Genomic DNA, 19799 nt, shown 5'->3' on the forward strand with positions numbered 1-19799 from the left:
ATACCCCCCCCATCCCTCCCATAGTGGTCCATATACCCCCCCCTCCCCCCCATAGTGGTCCATATACCCCCCCCCTCCCCCCCATAGTGGTCCTTATCCCACCCCCTCCCTCCCATAGTGGTCCTTATCCCACCCCCTCCCTCCCATAGTGGTCCTTATCCCACCCCCTCCCTCCCATAGTGGTCCTTATACCCCCCTCCCTCCAATAGTGGTCCTTATCCCCCCTCCCTCCCATAGTGGTCCTTATACCCCCCCTCCCTCCCATAGTGGTCCTTATACCCCCCCTCCCTCCCATAGCGGTCCTTATACCCCCCTCCCTCCCATAGTGGTCCTTAACCCACCCCCACCCTCCCATAGTGGTCCTTATACCCCCCCCCCTCCCATAGTGGTCCTTATACCCCTTTTTTTTGTTATTATTAATTTTTTTTTATTCTTATTATTTTTTTATTATTTCTTCTTATTTTATTTATATATTTTTTTTTTCGTCCCCCCTCCCTGCTTGATATATGGCAGGGAGGGGGCTCTCCTTCCCTGGTGGTCCAGTGGCAGTTCAGTGGGGGGGCGAGGGGGGCTGGCAGACCTGTAACTTACCTGTTCTGCAGCTCCTGTCAGCTCTCTCCTCCTCTGCGCCGTCCGTTCTGCTCTTCTGTCAGCTTACACTGTAAGTCTCGCGAGAGCCGCGGCTCTCGCGAGATTTACACTGGGAGCTGACCGAGGTGCTGACCGGACGGCGCAGAGGAGGAGAGAGCTGACAGGAGCTGCAGAACAGGTAAGTTACAGCTCTGCCAGCCCCCCTCTCCCCCAGTCTGTATTATGGCAATGCAAATTGCCATAATACAGACCTTGACTCGAGTATAAGCCGAGTTGGGGTTTTTCAGCCCAAAAAATGGGCTGAAAAACTCGGCTTATACTCGAGTATATACGGTAACGCTAATTTCCAAATTGGCTACTTTGGCCTACAACGGTCAAATTCGAAAATAAAAAGTGTGCAAAATATGCCTTATGTGTGGAAAACAGAATTATCAAGTGAGCTATTTCCTTTAATGAGAGTACATCTTCAGATAATTGCGATACAGCTGTAGTCTTGTAGACTAGTTGAACCTTGAAAATTGCTTGGACGTTTTATCTCTCAATACAAGATGTACAGTACGAATTTTGACAGGCCAACTGTAAAACTATTTTTCATTGCTGTGTGTGAATACTTAATTTTATTCTTAGCTGCAAGGAATACAGAAATGCGTTGGATGAGTTGTCTAAAGCATCTATGAAGAATTGTTCTGAAGAGGTTGCCGTGTCTAACAAGTATGTGACTGCATTAAAAAATCCATATTCATTGTTGCATCCGCATTAAAAAAATCCATATTCATTGTTGCATCCATTGTTTAAAACGGTATGAATTGTAAGTGCCATGTCAAACTTCACTTGCTTTAAATAGCTATGTTAAAATTAGTAACATAATGAGATGAGTCTTATAATTTTTGTTTTATTTTATTTTTTGTCTTTGATTTTCTTTAATAGTTTTTGTTTTGTTTTTAGAAGTGCATTTTAGATAGGGGTTTTATTGCTGTTTTCAAGTTTGAGATGTTAGTGCACTTGTAATCAGTGTATGCTACTGGAAGCAACAATCTATTAATGTATGATACATAAAGAACAAAGCAGACATGTCAAGCCATTTAGTATACAGGGAGTGCAGAATTATTAGGCAAATGAGTATTTTGACCACATCATCCTCTTTATGCATGTTGTCTTACTCCAAGCTGTATAGGCTCGAAAGCCTACTACCAATTAAGCATATTAGGTGATGTGCATCTCTGTAATGAGAAGGGGTGTGGTCTAATGACATCAACACCCTATATCAGGTGTGCATAATTATTAGGCAACTTCCTTTCCTTTGGCAAAATGGATCAAAAGAAGGACTTGACAGGCTCAGAAAAGTCAAAAATAGTGAGATATTGCAGAGGGATGCAGCACTCTTAAAATTGCAAAGCTTCTGAAGCGTGATCATCGAACAATCAAGCGTTTCATTCAAAATAGTCAACAGGGTCGCAAGAAGCGTGTGGAGAAACCAAGGCGCAAAATAACTGCCCATGAACTGAGAAAAGTCAAGCGTGCAGCTGCCAAGATGCCACTTGCCACCAGTTTGGCCATATTTCAGAGCTGCAACATCACTGGAGTGCCCAAAAGCACAAGGTGTGCAATACTCAGAGACATGGCCAAGGTAAGAAAGGCTGAAAGACGACCACCACTGAACAAGACACACAAGCTGAAACGTCAAGACTGGGCCAAGAAATATCTCAAGACTGATTTTTCTAAGGTTTTATGGACTGATGAAATGAGAGTGAGTCTTGATGGGCCCGTGGCTGGATTGGTAAAGGGCAGAGAGCTCCAGTCCGACTCAGACGCCAGCAAGGTGGAGGTGGAGTACTGGTTTGGGCTGGTATCATCAAAGATGAGCTTGTGGGGCCTTTTCGGGTTGAGGATGGAGTCAAGCTCAACTCCCAGTCCTACTGCCAGTTTCTGGAAGACACCTTCTTCAAGCAGTGGTACAGGAAGAAGTCTGCATCCTTCAAGAAAAACATGATTTTCATGCAGGACAATGCTCCATCACACGCGTCCAAGTACTCCACAGCGTGGCTGGCAAGAAAGGGTATAAAAGAAGAAAATCTAATGACATGGCCTCCTTGTTCACCTGATCTGAACCCCATTGAGAACCTGTGGTCCATCATCAAATGTGAGATTTACAAGGAGGGAAAACAGTACACCTCTCTGAACAGTGTCTGGGAGGCTGTGGTTGCTGCTGCACGCAATGTTGATGGTGAACAGATCAAAACACTGACAGAATCCATGGATGGCAGGCTTTTGAGTGTCCTTGCAAAGAAAGGTGGCTATATTGGTCACTGATTTGTTTTTGTTATGTTTTTGAATGTCAGAAATGTATATTTGTGAATGTTGAGATGTTATATTGGTTTCACTGGTAATAATAAATAATTGAAATGGGTATATATGTTTTTTGTTAAGTTGCCTAATAATTATGCACAGTAATAGTCACCTGCACACACAGATATCCCCCTAAAATAGCTATAACTAAAAAGAAACTAAAAACTACTTCCAAAAATATTCAGCTTTGATATTAATGAGTTTTTTGGGTTCATTGAGAACATGGTTGTTGTTCAATAATAAAATTAATCCTCAAAAATACAACTTGCCTAATAATTCTGCACTCCCTGTACAAAAATATAGAGGTATTATTATCATGGTCATAACGAATGAAATGGTGATGCTATATCATAAAGTTTACTCCTTTAAAAAAAAAAAAAAAAAAAACTATAACTCCCCTTTTGCCTTTGATTTCCTTTCTGGTGCAATTGAGATCCCTTTCACTGAAACTATCATTATTGCTGGAATCTACCACCCACCTAGCCCTCCGGTGCATTCCCTTTCTGCCATAGCCCAACTCCTTAGTGAAACTGTAGCTCAAAACCAAAAAAGTGAACTGCTTGTTTTTGGAGATTTTAATATTAATTGGCTGAATCCTAAAACTAATAAATCATGTTCGCTGTTTAAGACTTTACAGCTAACACAACTAATTTCCTCCCCAACTCTCTTTAATATGGTAAGCCATAACCATACCTTGCTAGATTGGATTCTCTCCAGTTATCCTGACAGAATCCAGGAGGCGGGCGTTCTCCTTAACCGTTTCAGTGTCCACTGTCTAGTGTACTGCATACACAAAATAAAGGCCACTAAATCCCCTTCCAAGATCATAATCACCAGGTCTTTCAAGAAATGTAATCTTGAATCCATTCTAAACGATCTCAAGAACCTCCCATGGCACAGATTAAGTCTAATCCCAGATCTAGACTCTGTAATTGCATTTTTTCAGTGCGAGCTCTTGACTGTTTGGAAATTGCATAATAAAGTTCATAATAAAAGGGACACACCTGCCCTGGGTTATACCTGACCTCATTCAAATGTTCCAGTTTAGAGATTCACCGTGGTCGAAAATGGCACAGGCTCAATATTTCAGTAAACATTTAAACAATGACACATTAAACCCAAGAAACGTTTGGAAAATCGGAAATCGCAAACAAACCCCCGCAATACACTCCCAATCCTCCACTGTTAAAATAGGCAACCAAACACTGCAACACCCCTTAGATGTAGCAAATGCCTTTATTAATAATTTTATTGGATGTGCTACCACCCTGGTTGCTAAGATAACGAATGACACTGACATTTTCAGACCACAGATCCTGCCAAATCTTCAAAATCCTCATATAGAGAAATTCAATTTTAGACCTGTGCCTGTTAGTGCCGTTACTAAACATCTTAATAATTTAAAAATGAAAACAAGTGTGGACCAGATCAAATCCCAGCAATGTTGCTGAAGTTCGTTGCACCTGCAATTGCTAAACTTTGACTGCCCTCTTAAAAGTTCACAATGACATCCAAATTGGCATAAAGCAAGAAGACTTAACTGGAGCTATTTTCCTCGCTTTTGCCAAGGCCTTTGACACAGTAGACCATGGCACACTTTTGCACAAACTTAAACTCAGGCATTGGTGATCATCCGCTAACCTGGTTTCGATCATATGTGTCAGACTGATTGCAATATGTGGCCATTTCTGATAGTGCCTCCCTCCCTTTTCCAGTCACATGTGGTGTTCCCCAAGATTCCATACACGGTCTCCTGCTATTCACATTATTTACAAATGATCTTCCCAACATCTGCAAATCCTCCACTGTACTCTACGCTAGTAAACCCAATCTACCGCAGCTTGAGGCTGTGCTCCAAAACCAATTCACAGAGTTAGAAAAGTGGATAGCGGTTAACAAACTCTTCCTAAACACTGCCGCTTTGTACTAGAATGTAATTACTTTACCCACCATTGTGGGTGACCTGTTAAAAGAGCTAAACTGGCTATCATTGCAATCTCGATGCACTCTTCATTTTTCCAGCTTTGTGCATTAGAGCTCTTCTGGGAAGCTCCCACCCTACCTAAGTAGAATGCTCTCTCCAGCTGTTCCCACTTCCTATAACCTCCGATCCAGTACCAGCATGATATTTAGCATACCGCAATACAAAAATAAAGTGGCTTGGTCCATATTTTCGTACAGAGCAGCGCAATTATGGAATAACCTCAGGGACACAGTCAAATCTTCATTCAATCTAAAATCTTTTAAGAGATCTATGGCAATATACCTCAGCACAGAATGCACCTGTCATAGTTGAATATATTTATTACCTCTTATGTATTACATTTTATGTTTACATATGTATGTTTTGTAGACCCAGGACATACTTAAAAACTAGAGAAATTTCAATGTATCCTTCCTGGTAAAATATTTTCTAAATAAATATCACAAGTCAAATATAAGCTCTAGATGTAAATGCAGATGTAGACTTTATTGTACTGTTCTGTAGCTTTTGGTCCACGTGTAAATTGAAGCTTTGGTACTTTCTAAGCTACTTGAGTCCTTAGTCCTTTAATGTGTACAGACCTGGAATACAGAAGTGAGAAATTACACTAGATACTATATATGATTACATATTAGCTGTGTGAAGGGCTTAAGTTATTAGCAAGTGATTCTACATTATTTGGTTAAAATGTCATAACTTGTGAGAGGAAAATGGGGAAATGCTAGTTTTTGTTTCTATAATTTGGTATTGAGTCACTCAATGTGCTTTATAAAAGATGCTTGGGTATAGTCAGAAGGGAATTAAAATGGATGCTAGGAAAATACTTGTTCTGAAGGGACTGGACTGTCTGAATTTTATAGATGGTGATGGTCTATAAACAGAATTTTGTGTTTATTGGATTTATTTATATACTAGTCCCCACAGTCCTGCTATTGACTTTAAAATATTCAATAGATGATGGAAGGATTGAACAGAGACTGTTTACCTGCAATCTTTCTAAAGAAAGTATATATTTTAAATGTGACGTTTTGTAAACGTATTCGTAATAGCTTTCTATTTTGCCAGCATGATGGATAACAGACCGAAAACGAGCAGTCCATCTCGAGTACCTGAAAACATCTCGGTTCAGCCTAACCGCGCTGCAGAACCAGAGCCTCCGAGTAAGTTCCTTGACACGTGAGAAAGTGAAATCGTGCATTTGCATCCCAAAGTCATTGACTAGAAAATCATAACGAATAGAAGCTTCAGGGAACAATTCTAACTCAATATGAACATGCATAACATGAATATTAAGAGTTTATACACACGGTTACTTCACAATATTGGGTTCCAGGATTGGCAGAATCAACAGTAGCTATGATGAGGCAGGTTTTGTTCACAATTTTTTTTGTAAATTGATCAATATTGGAACTAGATAACCATATCTCTTACTATAGGACCTAGCAACCCAGTAATTCTGTTATAATATGAATAATATTTAATCCAGTTAGCACAGAATGACACCCTCTAATTAGGTTTGAGACTTAAAAAAAAGTGCCTTATTTACTTTATATTTTTCAGGCAAAAAGCCTTCAGGGGTTTTATCCTTCTTTCGAGGCACAGGAGGGAAGAGCCCAGACTTGTCAGCGCAGAGAAAAGAAACCTTACGGGGAGCAGACAGTGCCTATTACCAAGTGGGACAAATGGGCAGAGAGGGTGCAGAGAGCCAGGGAGCTGAACCTCAAGGTGCTCAACATGTTACATGAATATCTTCTAGTTACCTTTATCTCGTGGGGTAAACCTATATATGTATCACATGAAGGATCACCCATCCCACGTTTAAAATAATAATGGTTTGACAGTCTTCATGGGAGGCACATTGTCATTCACACTTTCTGCCAATTGGAAAGGCAAGTTAACATAAGGGAGAATATTAAATGATGGTCCCCGTTGCTAGCATTCAGGTAGCTCACTATCACTGTAATCTATTTGTGCTTTTAAGTATGTGATTAGCTCTGAAAATTATTGAAAAATTTGAAATTAATTTCCATTGAATTTTTTTTATTACAATTTTAGCCTTTGATATTGAATGCAACATACTTTTTTTTTTATGGTTACAGGACAGTAAAGCTGAATGTGTGTAACTGTTTGTCTGTTTATTATAAAATGTGTTAATTGCTTAAAGGGACACTATAGTCACCAGTGCAACTACATGTATTCCTGACCCTATAGTGTTAACACGACCATCTAGCCCCCCCTGGGCCCCTCATGCCTCCATAAATATAGTAAAAACCTTACTGTATTTAAGCCAGAAGCTGTAAATCTGCATGCTGTTAGACTCTGGAAAACCCAGCAGTCTGCTGACATGTGATAGCCTGATCCAATCATAGTGCTTCCCCATATGATTGGCTGAGACTGACAAGGAGGCAGATCAGGGGCAGAGACAGCATGATTCAAGCACAACCCTGGCCAATCAGCATTTCCTCATAGAGATGAATTGAATCAATGAATCTCTATGAGGAAAGTTCAGTGTATACATGCAGTGGGAGGAGATACTGAATCACAGGATGCTGGTGCACAGCAGATCTGAGTGGATGGAGGCATATTATGCCTCCATTAACTCCAAAGTCCCTCTGGTTCACTCTGAGTGACTGCAACTGGAGGTGTTCCTAGCTTTAAATGTAAACACTGTATTTTTTTCAGAAAATACAGTGTTTACATGAGAGAGGCAGGGCCGGATTAACATAGGGGCTGATGGAGCTGCAGCTCCAGGCCCAGGCCCATGGAATAGGCCCATTGGTTTAAAAAAAAAAAAAAAAAAAAATTTTTTAATTTTTTTTTTTTTTTTTTTACACACTACTCTTAGGGTTGCCAGATATTTCTCATGTATTTCTTAGGGTTTCCAGGTATTTCTCAGAAATATTTCTCAGGTATTTGAGGCTGCCTAGCTGGTGCCGGTATTGCAGTAATACCGGCAACACAAATGTCTGTCTCAGTATAAACATAGATTATTCTGCAATACCAGCGCCGGCCAGTAGGGGTCGCTGTTTGTGTGGAGAGAGGCAGTGATAAGAAGTTACGGCATCTCCCTCCCTGCCTCTCTCTACTCACTGATCCGCGGGGGAGCAGCTCTGCACAGAGTGTCCAGACAGCAGCTCCGAGACATGGGGACGCTGATACATTGGGACACTGGGGAACATGGGGACCCTGAGCATGGACGTCCGCAGGAATTTTTCCGTGGGGGGGGGGGGGGGGGCATAATTGTAATGCCATCCATGCTTGGCCCCTTTTTGACAGTGTCATGAAAGGGAAGGAGCATAGTCATTTTCACATAAAGCAAGGATAAATAGCGTTTTCACAACTATGGTGTCAGGAATATATGTTTGTATTCCTGACACTATAGTGTTCCTTTCATCAAATTACAGGAACATTCTGGTCACCATAACAACTTTATCTAAATGAAAATGCTGTGATGCAAAGAGGGCCCTGCGTGCTCTTTCTTTGAAGGGGTGAAACTGCTCTCAAATGGTTTACCCCCAAAGGCTTCCTTCAGCTCCAGATCTCCAGGTCGCTCAGTGGTATTCGACTTCTGAAACAGAGTGTCAGGAAGTGCAGATTGACGTTGGGCATGGGTGCCGCTGATTGGCTAGAGTGGTCAGCTGACACTCTAAGCCAATCGCTAGTTCCCGATTCATAAAAATGTTTTAGCCAACAATGTTTTAGCCAATCAGCGGCACCCCTGCCCAGCGGCCCTCTGTGTTTCCTGACACTCAGTAAATAAAAGTGAACACATTAACACTGATATTGTTTCCTGTTCCCTCTTCCTACTCCTTGCTGCCTCTTCCTACTCCTTGCTGCCCCTTCCTTCTCCTTGCTGCCCCTTCCTGCTCCATGCTGCCTCTTCCTGCTCCATGCTGCCTCTTCCTGCTCCATGCTGCCTCTTCCTGCTCCATGCTGCCTCTTCCTACTCCTTGCTGCCTCTTCCTACTCCTTGCTGCCTCTTCCTACTCCTTGCTGCCTCTTCCTACTCCTTGGTGACCCCTCCTGCTCCTTGCAGACTGTCCCTACCCCTTCCTGCATCCCCTTCCTATTCCTTGCTGACCCCTCCTGCCTCTTGCAGACCCTTTCTACTCCTTGCTGACCCCTCCTGCTCCTTGCTGCTCCTTCTACTTTACCCTCCTGCTCCATGAAAACCTTTTGACCCCTTATTGCTTCTTGCTGCCCCTTTCTATTCCTTGCTGACCCCTCCTGCCCTTTGCAGAACCTTTCTGCTCCTTCTACTTTACCTTCCTCTATGCGGTCTCCCCCACCCCCCCATCCCTCACTTACCTGCTCTGTAGGCTGCCTTTGTGCTGCTCCCCTGCGGTTTCAGTCATGAGAGAGAGGCAGGGATTAGCTGTAGCTTTCTGCCTTTCTCAATTCACAGCGCCACCTACTGGCCAGCGCTGGTATTGCACTGTATTCTCGCACTAAAATGAAAAATAGCAGCACAAGCTGAAAAATCCGGGGGGGGGGGGTGGTGGGCAAGTACCCCCCTTTACCCCCCCATTCAGACGCCCATGACCCTGAGACACTAGGGACACAGTGGCCCCATGTCTCCCAGTGGCCCCTAGTCTGTGTCCCCATGTCTCCCAGCCACTGTCCCTAGTGGCTCAGTGGCCCCATGTCTCCCAGTGTCCCCATGTCTCTAAGTGTCCCCTAGTGTCCTAGTGACATCAGGACACTGGGAGACATGAGGACACAGACTCTAAGGGACACTGGGAGACATGGGGATACAAACACTAGGGGACACTGGGCGACATGGGGACACTGAAAGGCATGGAGACACAGGGAGACATGGGGACACTGGGCGACTTTGAGACATAGGAGACATGGCAGTGTCCCCATGTCTCCCAGCCAGTGTCCCTAGTATCTCAGTATCCCCATGTGTCCCTGGTGTCTCTCAGTGTCTGTAGTGTGCCAGTGTCCCTAGTGTCTCAGTGTTCCCTAGACTCCCAAAGTCCCCTAGTCTCCCAATGTCTCTGTGTCCCCATGTCTCCTAGTGTCTCAGTGTCCCCTAGTATAAAAGAAAAAATCTCAGGCACTCACTGTGATAGATTTAGGCAGGTTTATTGGACACCGCAACGTTTCGACCTGTACCCAGGTCTTTATCAAGTCTCCAATGTCCCCTATGTATCGGTGTCCCCTATGTCAGTGTCTCAGTGCCCCATGTCTCTATGTGCCCATAGTGTCTCTGTGCCCATAGTGTCTCTGTGCCCATAGTGTCTCTGTGCCCATAGTGTCTCTGTGCCCGTAGTGTCTGTGTCCCCTAGTATAAAAGAAAAAAATCTCAGGCACTCACTGTGATAGCTTTAAGCAGGTTTATTGGACACCGCAACATTTTGACCTGTACCCAGGTTTTTATCAAGTCTCCAGTGTCCCCTATATATCACAGTGGCTCAGTGCCCCATGTCTCCCCGTGTCCCCTCGTGTCTGTCACCCAGTGTCCCCAAGAGTCTCAGATTTCCCAGGTCTCCCAGTGTTCCCTAGTATCTGTGTCCCCATGTCTCCCAGTGTCCCAATGTCTCTCAATGTCCCCTAGTGACATAGGGACACTGGGAGACATGAGGACACAAACACTAAGGGACTGGGAGACATAGGGACACAGACATTCCCCCTTTTTGTGTATGTTCGCCCTTTCAGCCGTTCTGGTTAGGTGATTTGTGTCAGTAGCCCACCATTTTACCGCATCCATAGACTTCCTGCTTTACTGGACACTGCTGTTTGGGGGTATGGGTTTACTTGAAAGATGAAAGCATGAGATTAGCAAAGGGTATGTGTTTTCTCATAGTTGCATCCTATGAGTTTCCCTACAGCATCTTCTCCATCAGATACATGACGCTTAGGAGGTAGGACTGTTTTAGTGTTTTTGGTCAATAAGATTTTGTAATTAGGCCCATCATAATTATCAGCACCAGGCCCACTGGGCTCTTAATCCGGCCCTGGAGAGAGGCTGCAGGGAGCTATAGTTCTCACCTGAACAACCTCATTAAGCTGAAGTTGTTCAGGTGACTGTAGTGTCCCTTTAAAATCTTGAATAAAAAAAACAAACAAGCAATAGGTAGGTAGTTTAAAAAAATTATAAAATTTATGAATTGACTGCAAATAGACCAGCCTATGTTACATGTTACAGATTATCTTCTACCCAAATGAACTACAACAGTTTTTTAAACCATTGCACAGGACAGAATTAAATATATTCTCCATGAACATCTCAAAAGGGCACTGCACTTAAGGCTACAGACCTGTAAGGGCATACTTAATGGAAAATGTTATAATTTAGTGATTGGTGCCCCTCAATTGATTGGGAGGTTAGTTTCCTTAAAAAATATATTTCTCTTTTTCAAGCCCTCTTAGTAGATGTAAATGTAATATTTATTTTTAGTTGTTTGTGTGTAATTATCTTATTAACATTTTTAAAATACATTTTATGTATCCTTACTAGATGATACAGAAGGAAGTGACAAACAGAAGAAACAGTCAGGGAATCCACACGTAGAACTTCGTAAGTATGCCAAGCCTTGATGTTTACTACTTTCCTGCTCATGCATACAGAATGTATGAAATGAAAATAAATAGAAAATAGATAGAGGGGAAATGTCATGCCAAAGAGCCAGAATTTTAGCATATCTAAATGGTTGACACGTCCCTGTTTTTTCTGCCAGATTGAGAATTCTTCAGAACAGAGTACTTGGTAGATGAATGGCCTCCTTATACAGCTTGCTGATTATAAAGACAAATAAGAATCAACACCGTTCAGAAAGCTTTAGTTAGGGAAGCTATTGATCACACAGACAAATAGTCTACCAGACCTTATAGTCTCTGCTTGGTCCAAAGATCTCTGATTGGTCCAAACTCCTGAACCATCCTGGTCCCAATAGTATTTATTTATTTATTTATTTTGGGTGGCTGTGCACCATGGGAACATTTTAAAAGTACATGTTGCCAAAGTAAACCTTTACTACTATAAAGCAAATAAAAGCAAAAACCACAGCTTAATTAAAAATAATTATATTCTTAACTGTGATAATCAGTTTTTTTTTTTTTTTTTTTATGAAGAAGTTCTGCATTTACTGGGCTTTTCTAAAACTCCCAAATCTTGTTATAGGGGTACTCTTAAGAATTAAGAGTGCTACAGATTATTGTAGTGTTTATCATACATTTAGATGGTTGAGTGTCCTGGAGTTTTCAAGTATTGAGTAGTTTGATTAAAAAGTAAAAAAAAAAAAAAAATTTTGCATCAGAACTCAATACCAAGCCCTTCTGCTACACTGTTAATACAGAAGTTACACTCATGTTATTCTTCCAATGCCAGCACTTGTGGCATGTCTATCTTTGCCATCCAAGGTTGGGCAGCTTAGAAGGAAAAATGCATATATATCACTTCCAAGTTATTGGTGTTGTTGCAGAGGGGCTGGGCCTTAGTGCTGCAAAGAGCTATCAAAGGCTCCTTGCACCAAAACCTCTACAATGAGCTGTAGGGATTATGGTCCTTAGTTATTTAATTTAACGAGATACAAAGTTTCCTTTAACAGTGCCATTAGTTTTACATCATATAACTATGATGATTGACACGGCCAAAGCCAGTCATCTGGGTAGAAGCTTCCATGCGCAAAAAAAAAGGAAAAATCTAATTAAGCTTCTGATTTCGCCTTTTAAGTACAGATTACCTAGTGTCAGACTTGAGGGGAGGGAAAGGGTTTTGCTTCTTTGCTTTTGCTTTCCAGGCATATATGTAAAGACAAAATTAAAATGAATGAGTGAGTTTTATAGAGTTGGCATTTTTCCCAGTACACCAGCTTGCAGTAGACATATGCGCAGACAGAAGTTACAGAGGCGGTTTTGTAATTTGTAATATTATATTTTGGTACATCGTTTACAACATTGGCGTTCTCTAGAGATTTTTGAAAGTGCACAATTCAGTGTTTTTTCTTATCTTATTTATTTAAGAATATCTGTAAGAATGTGTATGAAAATTCTTTTTTCTTTTTTTTTTTGTGTGTGTATTTTCTTACCTACTAATTTTATAGCCGTTAATTGAAGAGGAGGAGCAAATATCCCAATATAATCCATGTCAGAAATTCATTAGAAAAAAATATTGATTTGACTTTTTATTTGTTTTGCAGAGTTTTCAGATGTGAATGCAAAGTTCTACTGTCGCATATATTATGCAGGAGATTTCCATGGAATGCGCAAAGTGATTTTGGGAAGCAGTGAGGATGATTTTATACGTTCCCTCGCTCACTGTGTGCCATGGCAAGCCCGGGGAGGGAAGTCTGGTGCAGCATTCTATGCAACAGAAGGTGAGACACTTAAAGATTTTCTGTCTTTAAAAGACATATATGGTTACGCAAGGGCACTCATCTTGCATTAACAATAATAAGAGGCGCTAATGGTGACATGTCAAGAATTGCACAGAAGCCATAGTTTTAGCTGATGATGCTTTCTCAAAAATGTTTTAACACACCCGTGCCATTACAAAGTTTGTAAGAGTACTTTAGGTGAATCCCGCCCAAAACAAAAATGCTAGGTAGGTCTCCTGCAGGATAGGCACGATAATCCCAAACATTTGTTCTGGTTTCTTCTGAGTTTTGTTAGTAAGATACTAATATTTCTATAGACACCATGAGCAAGGAATCCTAGTTTGAATTATCCTTTAAATTCAGGAATAGAGTGTCTGTCTTTTATAGTTTTACTACTGTGCCTGTACTCACAACCTAGCAATACAATTTTATTTAGCCTGCATATTAGACAATATGCTAGATGATACTAGCCTTTTGATAATTGTAAATATGCCCCTCATGAAACCGTGATACATGTAAATATAAACTATACAAATTGGTTATCATGATGGTTAATTGCCTCTGATCTTTTTTTCCTAGATGACCGTTTCATTTTAAAGCAAATGCCTCGACTGGAAGTGCAGTCTTTCCTTGACTTTGCCCCACACTATTTTACTTACATTACGAACGCCGTTCAAATGAAGGTATGAGAAGTGATCTTTTTTTTTTTTAAAACCCTCCACTACAACTTTAGTTCTAAGAAAAGGCTCAGGGCGTCATGCAAGCATTAGTAACAAATATATTACCTAACCTTGGGAGATATGAAGTTGGGTAGAGATATGAGTATGGTTATAGCAGTCTTAAAATTTGTATCACTGATGTTCTGTATCAACCGGAAATGGAGTATGTCAATGCTCTGTGAGTGTGCCTCTGGTTCACAAGCTCTTAAGTTAGGATCCAAGCATAGATGCACATGTGCAAAGCACTCCCATGCCCTGGGTTTGCATCCCGTAATTATGATTTTTATAGTGAAAGAAATCCTGAAAGGTGGAGTAGGTCTGTCAGATCAGGACTTTCCTGATGAGTTTTTTTTTTTTTTTTTTTTTTAGGATCATAAATTGGCCAGGTTGAAACATCTTAAAATTGGATAAAAAAAAAAATATGTAGTGTCAAATAGAACTTCTAATATTTAATTACATCTATCTTACAGTCAAGTCATTGGGTAATACCTTATGTTAATTTTATTATCCAATTCAGTTCCTTCCCCCCTTTTAAATTGTATTTTTCAAAAAGAATATTGTGTATTGAAAGGAAAAAGGAAAAAAAGAATTGTGTTAATGCAAACCGATTAACTGCAGAGGCAAGTGGTCTTGTAGCAGAGGAGACCAGTAATCTAGTCTGTGCAGAGAAAAAAGTATTAGTCCATGCACCTCAGAGGCCACTATAAGCTCCTTTGATGACCATAAGTCCTCAATACATGACTCCAACCATCAGAAAGCAAGGAACATGAGCAAACATTGAATGACTGGAATTTAAGACCTTTCTGCAACAACTGATATGAGGAAATTTAGACGTTGGATTTATTTGAAAAGCAAATAATTTTATTTATTATTTTTTTATTCTTTATTTTGTTGTGCTCAGGTTTACAGTACATGCTTGTCTAGCCACAATAGCGTCCACAAGCTCAGTTATAACAATTATTGGCGGTTACCAGTATGGCATTTCGAGTGACAGCACATTTTTTTTTTTTTTTGTGAGAAAACATTGTGAAGAAACATGTTGGTTAATCATGCAATATGCAGCTTCTGCGTTAATGCTAACACATACGTCCGATTGCATAGTATAGGCTGCATTTCAGATGTTGATAAAAATAATAAAAAAAACATAATATAGGCAGCTCACGTTGTACAAGACACAAACTAATCAGTAGTAAACATATAATTATGAATTTGCCATATTCGGCAAATAAGTATTTTAATTACAACTCATAGGTGTGGGGAGAAATATAATTATGTGTAAAATCTAAATTCAGAAGAAGACAAAGATTAAAAAAAGGAAGGGGGGGGAGAAGGAAGAACAGGGACTATTGGAGCATAAAGGAGTAGAAACTAGAGGAGGGCAATAAGACACTAAAGCATTGGACTAAACAAAAAGTTTAGATTTTCTGATGCAAATCGCTGACATACCATAGACATAGGGTAGAGCAGAAAAGGGATTGGGGCCTTTGGTGATTGAGGTAGACAGGGCAGCTAAAATTTCCTAAATAAAATCACACCAAGCATAGTAAAAATGTGGGGCATGCAAGCAATCATTTTGCCAGTAGTAGGATTTTAGTAATCAATGCAGTTGAAATAATTTAGAGTATTAAAGGGACACTATAATCACACAAACAACTACAGCTTAAGGGAGTGGCTCTGGTGTGGGTAGCCTGGCCCAACCTTGGCTGACCCATAGTAACTGCAGGCAGGATCCCCCTGCAGATCGCGGTGGGGGGCATGCCTGGCCACCCAGGCACTCCCCCTGTGGCCAATTACCGCGATCTGCAGGAGGTGATCACAGTGACAGGCAGTCACTGTGATCACTGATCCTGTGTGTCAGCCAGTGATGTAAAATCACTGGCTGACACTGTCTCTGCCCCTCTCCTCCCCTTTTAACCCCTTAAAGTGAAAAAAAATAAAAAAATTAAAGTTAAAAATAAAATATACTTAGATCATTTATATATATATATATAGACGCACACATTTACACATACACGAAGTGTATTTTAATATTTATATATATATAATTATAGATATTTTAATATCAAAATACACGTAGAAGGATATTGATTAAATATATACATTATATATATATATATATTATAATACAAAAATATGTAAATACGTAAAAAAAAAATAATTAAAAATATATATGTGTGTAATATCGTTCTAACTGTATTTTGATATTAATATATATAGATATCAAAATACACGTAGAACGAAATAATATATATATGTATATACGTATACATTACTATATGTATACCTATATATAAATAAAAATAATTGTAAAAAAATTATATACATATATATACACACACGTGTATATATAATAATTTTACATATATATTTATGTAATAATTTTACATAATTAGGTCCTTTTATTAATTACAATTTGCAGGACCTGCCTAACAACCCAGGCCGAAAGTATAGGGAATTTAATTTGCTAGCGTTTCAGTTTTTTCAGATTGGTTAAGTTGGCTTTGAGACCGTATAGTAGCCCAGAAATAAGAATTACCTCCATAATGGCATACCATTTGCAAAAGTAGACAACCCAAGGTATTGCAAATGGGGTATGTTCAGTCTTTTTTAGTAGCCACTTAGTCACAAACACTGGCCAAAATTGGCTTTCAAATTAGTTTTTTGCATTTTTCACACACAAACAAATATTAACGTTAACTTTGGCTAGTGTTTGTGACCAAGTGGCTACTAAAAAAGACTGGACATACCCCATTTGCAATACCTTGGGTTGTCTACTTTTGCAAATGGTATGCCATCATGGGGGTAATTCTCATTCCTGGGCTACCATACAGCCTCAAAGGCAACGTAACCAAACTGGCAAATTTCAATGTGAAAAAACTGAAAAGTGTAACATGCTATATTTGACCCTGTAACTTTCCAAAACACCATAAAACCTGTACATAGGGGGTACTGTTTTATACGTGAGACATCGCTGAATACAAATATGTATATTTTATTGCAGTAAAAGCAAACAGTATTATGACATTCACAGTTAGAATGTCACATAGAACTAAGAAAATTTAAAAAAATCGTATTTTCTCTCATTTTTTTATATTGTATTGATATTACGTTATGTTCCATACCTAAATATTTGATGTTAAATGAAAGCCATGTTTCCCCTGAATAAAATGATATATAATAAGTGTGGGTGCATTTTATATAAAAGAGGTAAATTATTGTTGAACAGACATATAGTCAAAATCTGTGGTTTGTTTACATTTTTTTTGGTTCACAACTTGTACATTTGGCTGCGGTCTTAAGGGGTTAAACCTAGTGGAAATATCCACTGATGGCATAATCATCTAGTTTATGCCATTGTTTTATTCAAGGAAGTATATAATGGATTCTACAAAATGCAAAAGTGATTTTAAACACTTAGCATTTTTCTTTTGTGCTCAGCTGCATCCGCTACATCAGCAAAACATGTATTAAAAGCTGAAAAAAGTTAATTAGTGGAGTTTGTACATTAAAACAAACTCAGGATGAATTTGTTAAATTATTTTTTTTTTGTTTTTGTTTCATCTGACTTGTAAAGTATAGTCTAAAATAGCAGATATTTTATATATTTTTCCCAACTCAAGATTCAAGTAGATCCACAAGTTACCTTCCCTTTTTACTTGCAAGACATGTTGTATGTTCTTTTTTTTATTTTTATTTTTTTTTATTAAATTTGACCATTTTTATTCTATTTATAGAAAACATAAGGATGGGGAAGGGATACAGAAGTCAAAAATAGGATAGGGGGAAGGGGTAACATCCAAGTGCCATCCATCAGTTAGAAGAAACATAAAAAACGTAGTTAACCATGGTAATACACAATACTTTAACATATCCTCATAAACCCTCCTAAATCGCAAATTCCAATATAACTAAGTAGTTTCTTTGACTAAAACTTAATTAATGTTAAGATATTCTAAAATCATCATATGTAAAACAATATAATATAAACTGTAGAATACATTATTGCTTCCCCAATCTCCACTTGTCCCATATATCCCATGTTGCTGTAACATTTTGAGTAGAGTAGCATGTGTTAGAAAAACAACTTTCGTAAAGCTTCTACTCATCCATCTCAGAATATACTTTCTGAATTTTAGGAAAATTTGAAGTCTTCCAAGCTCGTGCAATAAGGCGTTGAGCCGTCAGTACTATATGAAAAATTAGTTTTTTAAGGTATTTGGGGATATCTGAGGACATGCACAATAGCAAAAATAGCATGTTGTATGTTCTAATGTCTCTGACCCATTTCTTTTTTTTTTCTGTCATATGGTGGCAGTAACCTCTGGGTTTTGCTCCTCCCTGTGGACAAGACTTTTAACAAGCTATTTTAAAAGGATCCTCCCCCTTTAGGTATAAATACTGAGCCCGCAAAACCTACCCCAGTCTTCTTTCTTGTCCCGATAGGGATGGACAGGACTTTCGTTTGTCTGGTGAGGCACACGGGATGTTGTCTGGGGGATCCGGTCCGAGAGCTGCCCGGGTGGTAAGCTGAGTGGCCCATGCTCCGTTGTCTTGCCGTTACGGAGTGAACAGAGGCTGTTGAATTTATGCCGAGAAGGTTTCCGGCAAATTGCTTCCGGGAGGCGGAGCTCGCTCTGAGCAAGCGCACAGCGGTGGAACGCACGCCCTGGTGGTGTTTGCGTTCCACCTAAGCTTCCGGGTGCGCAAAGACGCATGCGCAAACGGAAGCTTAAAGATATACACACAAAAAAAAAACCCGCGAAATTTGAATTTAAAAGCGGTGCTGGTACCCACTGACAGCATGGATGCAGGTCAGAAGTGGTACGCCGTGTCACCTGCCCCCCCACACGGCTCAGAGGTATTTTGAGGTAAGATTGATAAAGAAATCTTTACTTTGAAATACTTTCTGAAGAAGAGTCTATATTCTAAAGAGCCTCCACTTATTTTTTACAGATATGTCTAGTCCACCTGAGATGGATAAGGAAAAGCTAACCCCCACGCCTAGAAAGGCTACGGTGAAGTCCAAACATATTGTTTGCAGCGAATGTGCAACTCCTCTCCCAGACGGGTCTAGGAAGAAAATATGCAGTCAGTGTACTGCAAACTCTTTGGAAAGAGAAAAGCAAAAAGATATGCAATCTTTCCTATCCTGGTTCCAGGAGAATTTGTCACAGACCTTGGACACGATTAAAGAATCTAAAAGGGTAGAAGCCCCCATTCAACAAAAGATTAATAAAAGAAAGAGAATTTCTTCATCTGAATCATCTTCGGGAGAATGTTCTTCTTCTTTGGAATCAGTAGATTCAGCTTCCTCGTCAAGTGAACCAGTGGGGTTTCCCTCTGAGGCAATCCGTAAATTTATTAAAGAAGTAAATCTGACAATTCTACCTCAGGGATCAGAAAATCCAAAGAAAGGCTTTTCTGTGCAACAGAGCCTAGTTGAATTTGTATTTAGGGAATGGAAAAACCCGGAAAAACGTGCCTTTATTTCCAGACACTTCAAGGATGTCTTCAGGCTGGCTAGCGACGTTATGTGGGAAGATCTCCCAAAGGTTGATGTTCAGGTGGCACAGATTGTCAAGAGAACCACTATCCCTATAGGAGAAACTGCAGCATTAAAGAATCCTATGGATAAAAGAGCCGAAACCTCGTGTAGGCGGGCTTATCAATTTATCGTCTGGTCATATTGATGATCTAAGTCACATGTTTCAGAACATGCATTTGGCGAATGAATTCCTTTTGGATATGTCGACTGAGGTGCTGAAATTGGCCTCCAGGATCATGGGTTTGTCTTCTGTGGCAAGACGTGCCCTATGGTTGAGGTCTTGGTCGGCGGAT

The 19799-nt window shown here is 40.0% G+C and overlaps 1 protein-coding gene across 1 annotated transcript in view; it reads left to right on the forward strand.

Annotated features, from left to right (window-relative positions):
* PIKFYVE (phosphoinositide kinase, FYVE-type zinc finger containing) overlaps positions 1-19799 on the forward strand; it is a 208584-nt gene that overhangs the window by 138419 nt on the left and 50366 nt on the right. Inside the window, exons 33-38 of the mRNA XM_063430121.1 lie at positions 1219-1302; positions 5987-6081; positions 6482-6646; positions 11385-11444; positions 13066-13242; positions 13822-13925. Of these exons, the coding sequence (XP_063286191.1) occupies positions 1219-1302; positions 5987-6081; positions 6482-6646; positions 11385-11444; positions 13066-13242; positions 13822-13925 (685 nt within the window). The remainder of the gene's footprint in view (positions 1-1218; positions 1303-5986; positions 6082-6481; positions 6647-11384; positions 11445-13065; positions 13243-13821; positions 13926-19799) is intronic.

This window comes from Pelobates fuscus, chromosome 8, assembly GCF_036172605.1.
Source record: "Pelobates fuscus isolate aPelFus1 chromosome 8, aPelFus1.pri, whole genome shotgun sequence".
NCBI classification, from domain to species: domain Eukaryota; kingdom Metazoa; phylum Chordata; class Amphibia; order Anura; family Pelobatidae; genus Pelobates; species Pelobates fuscus.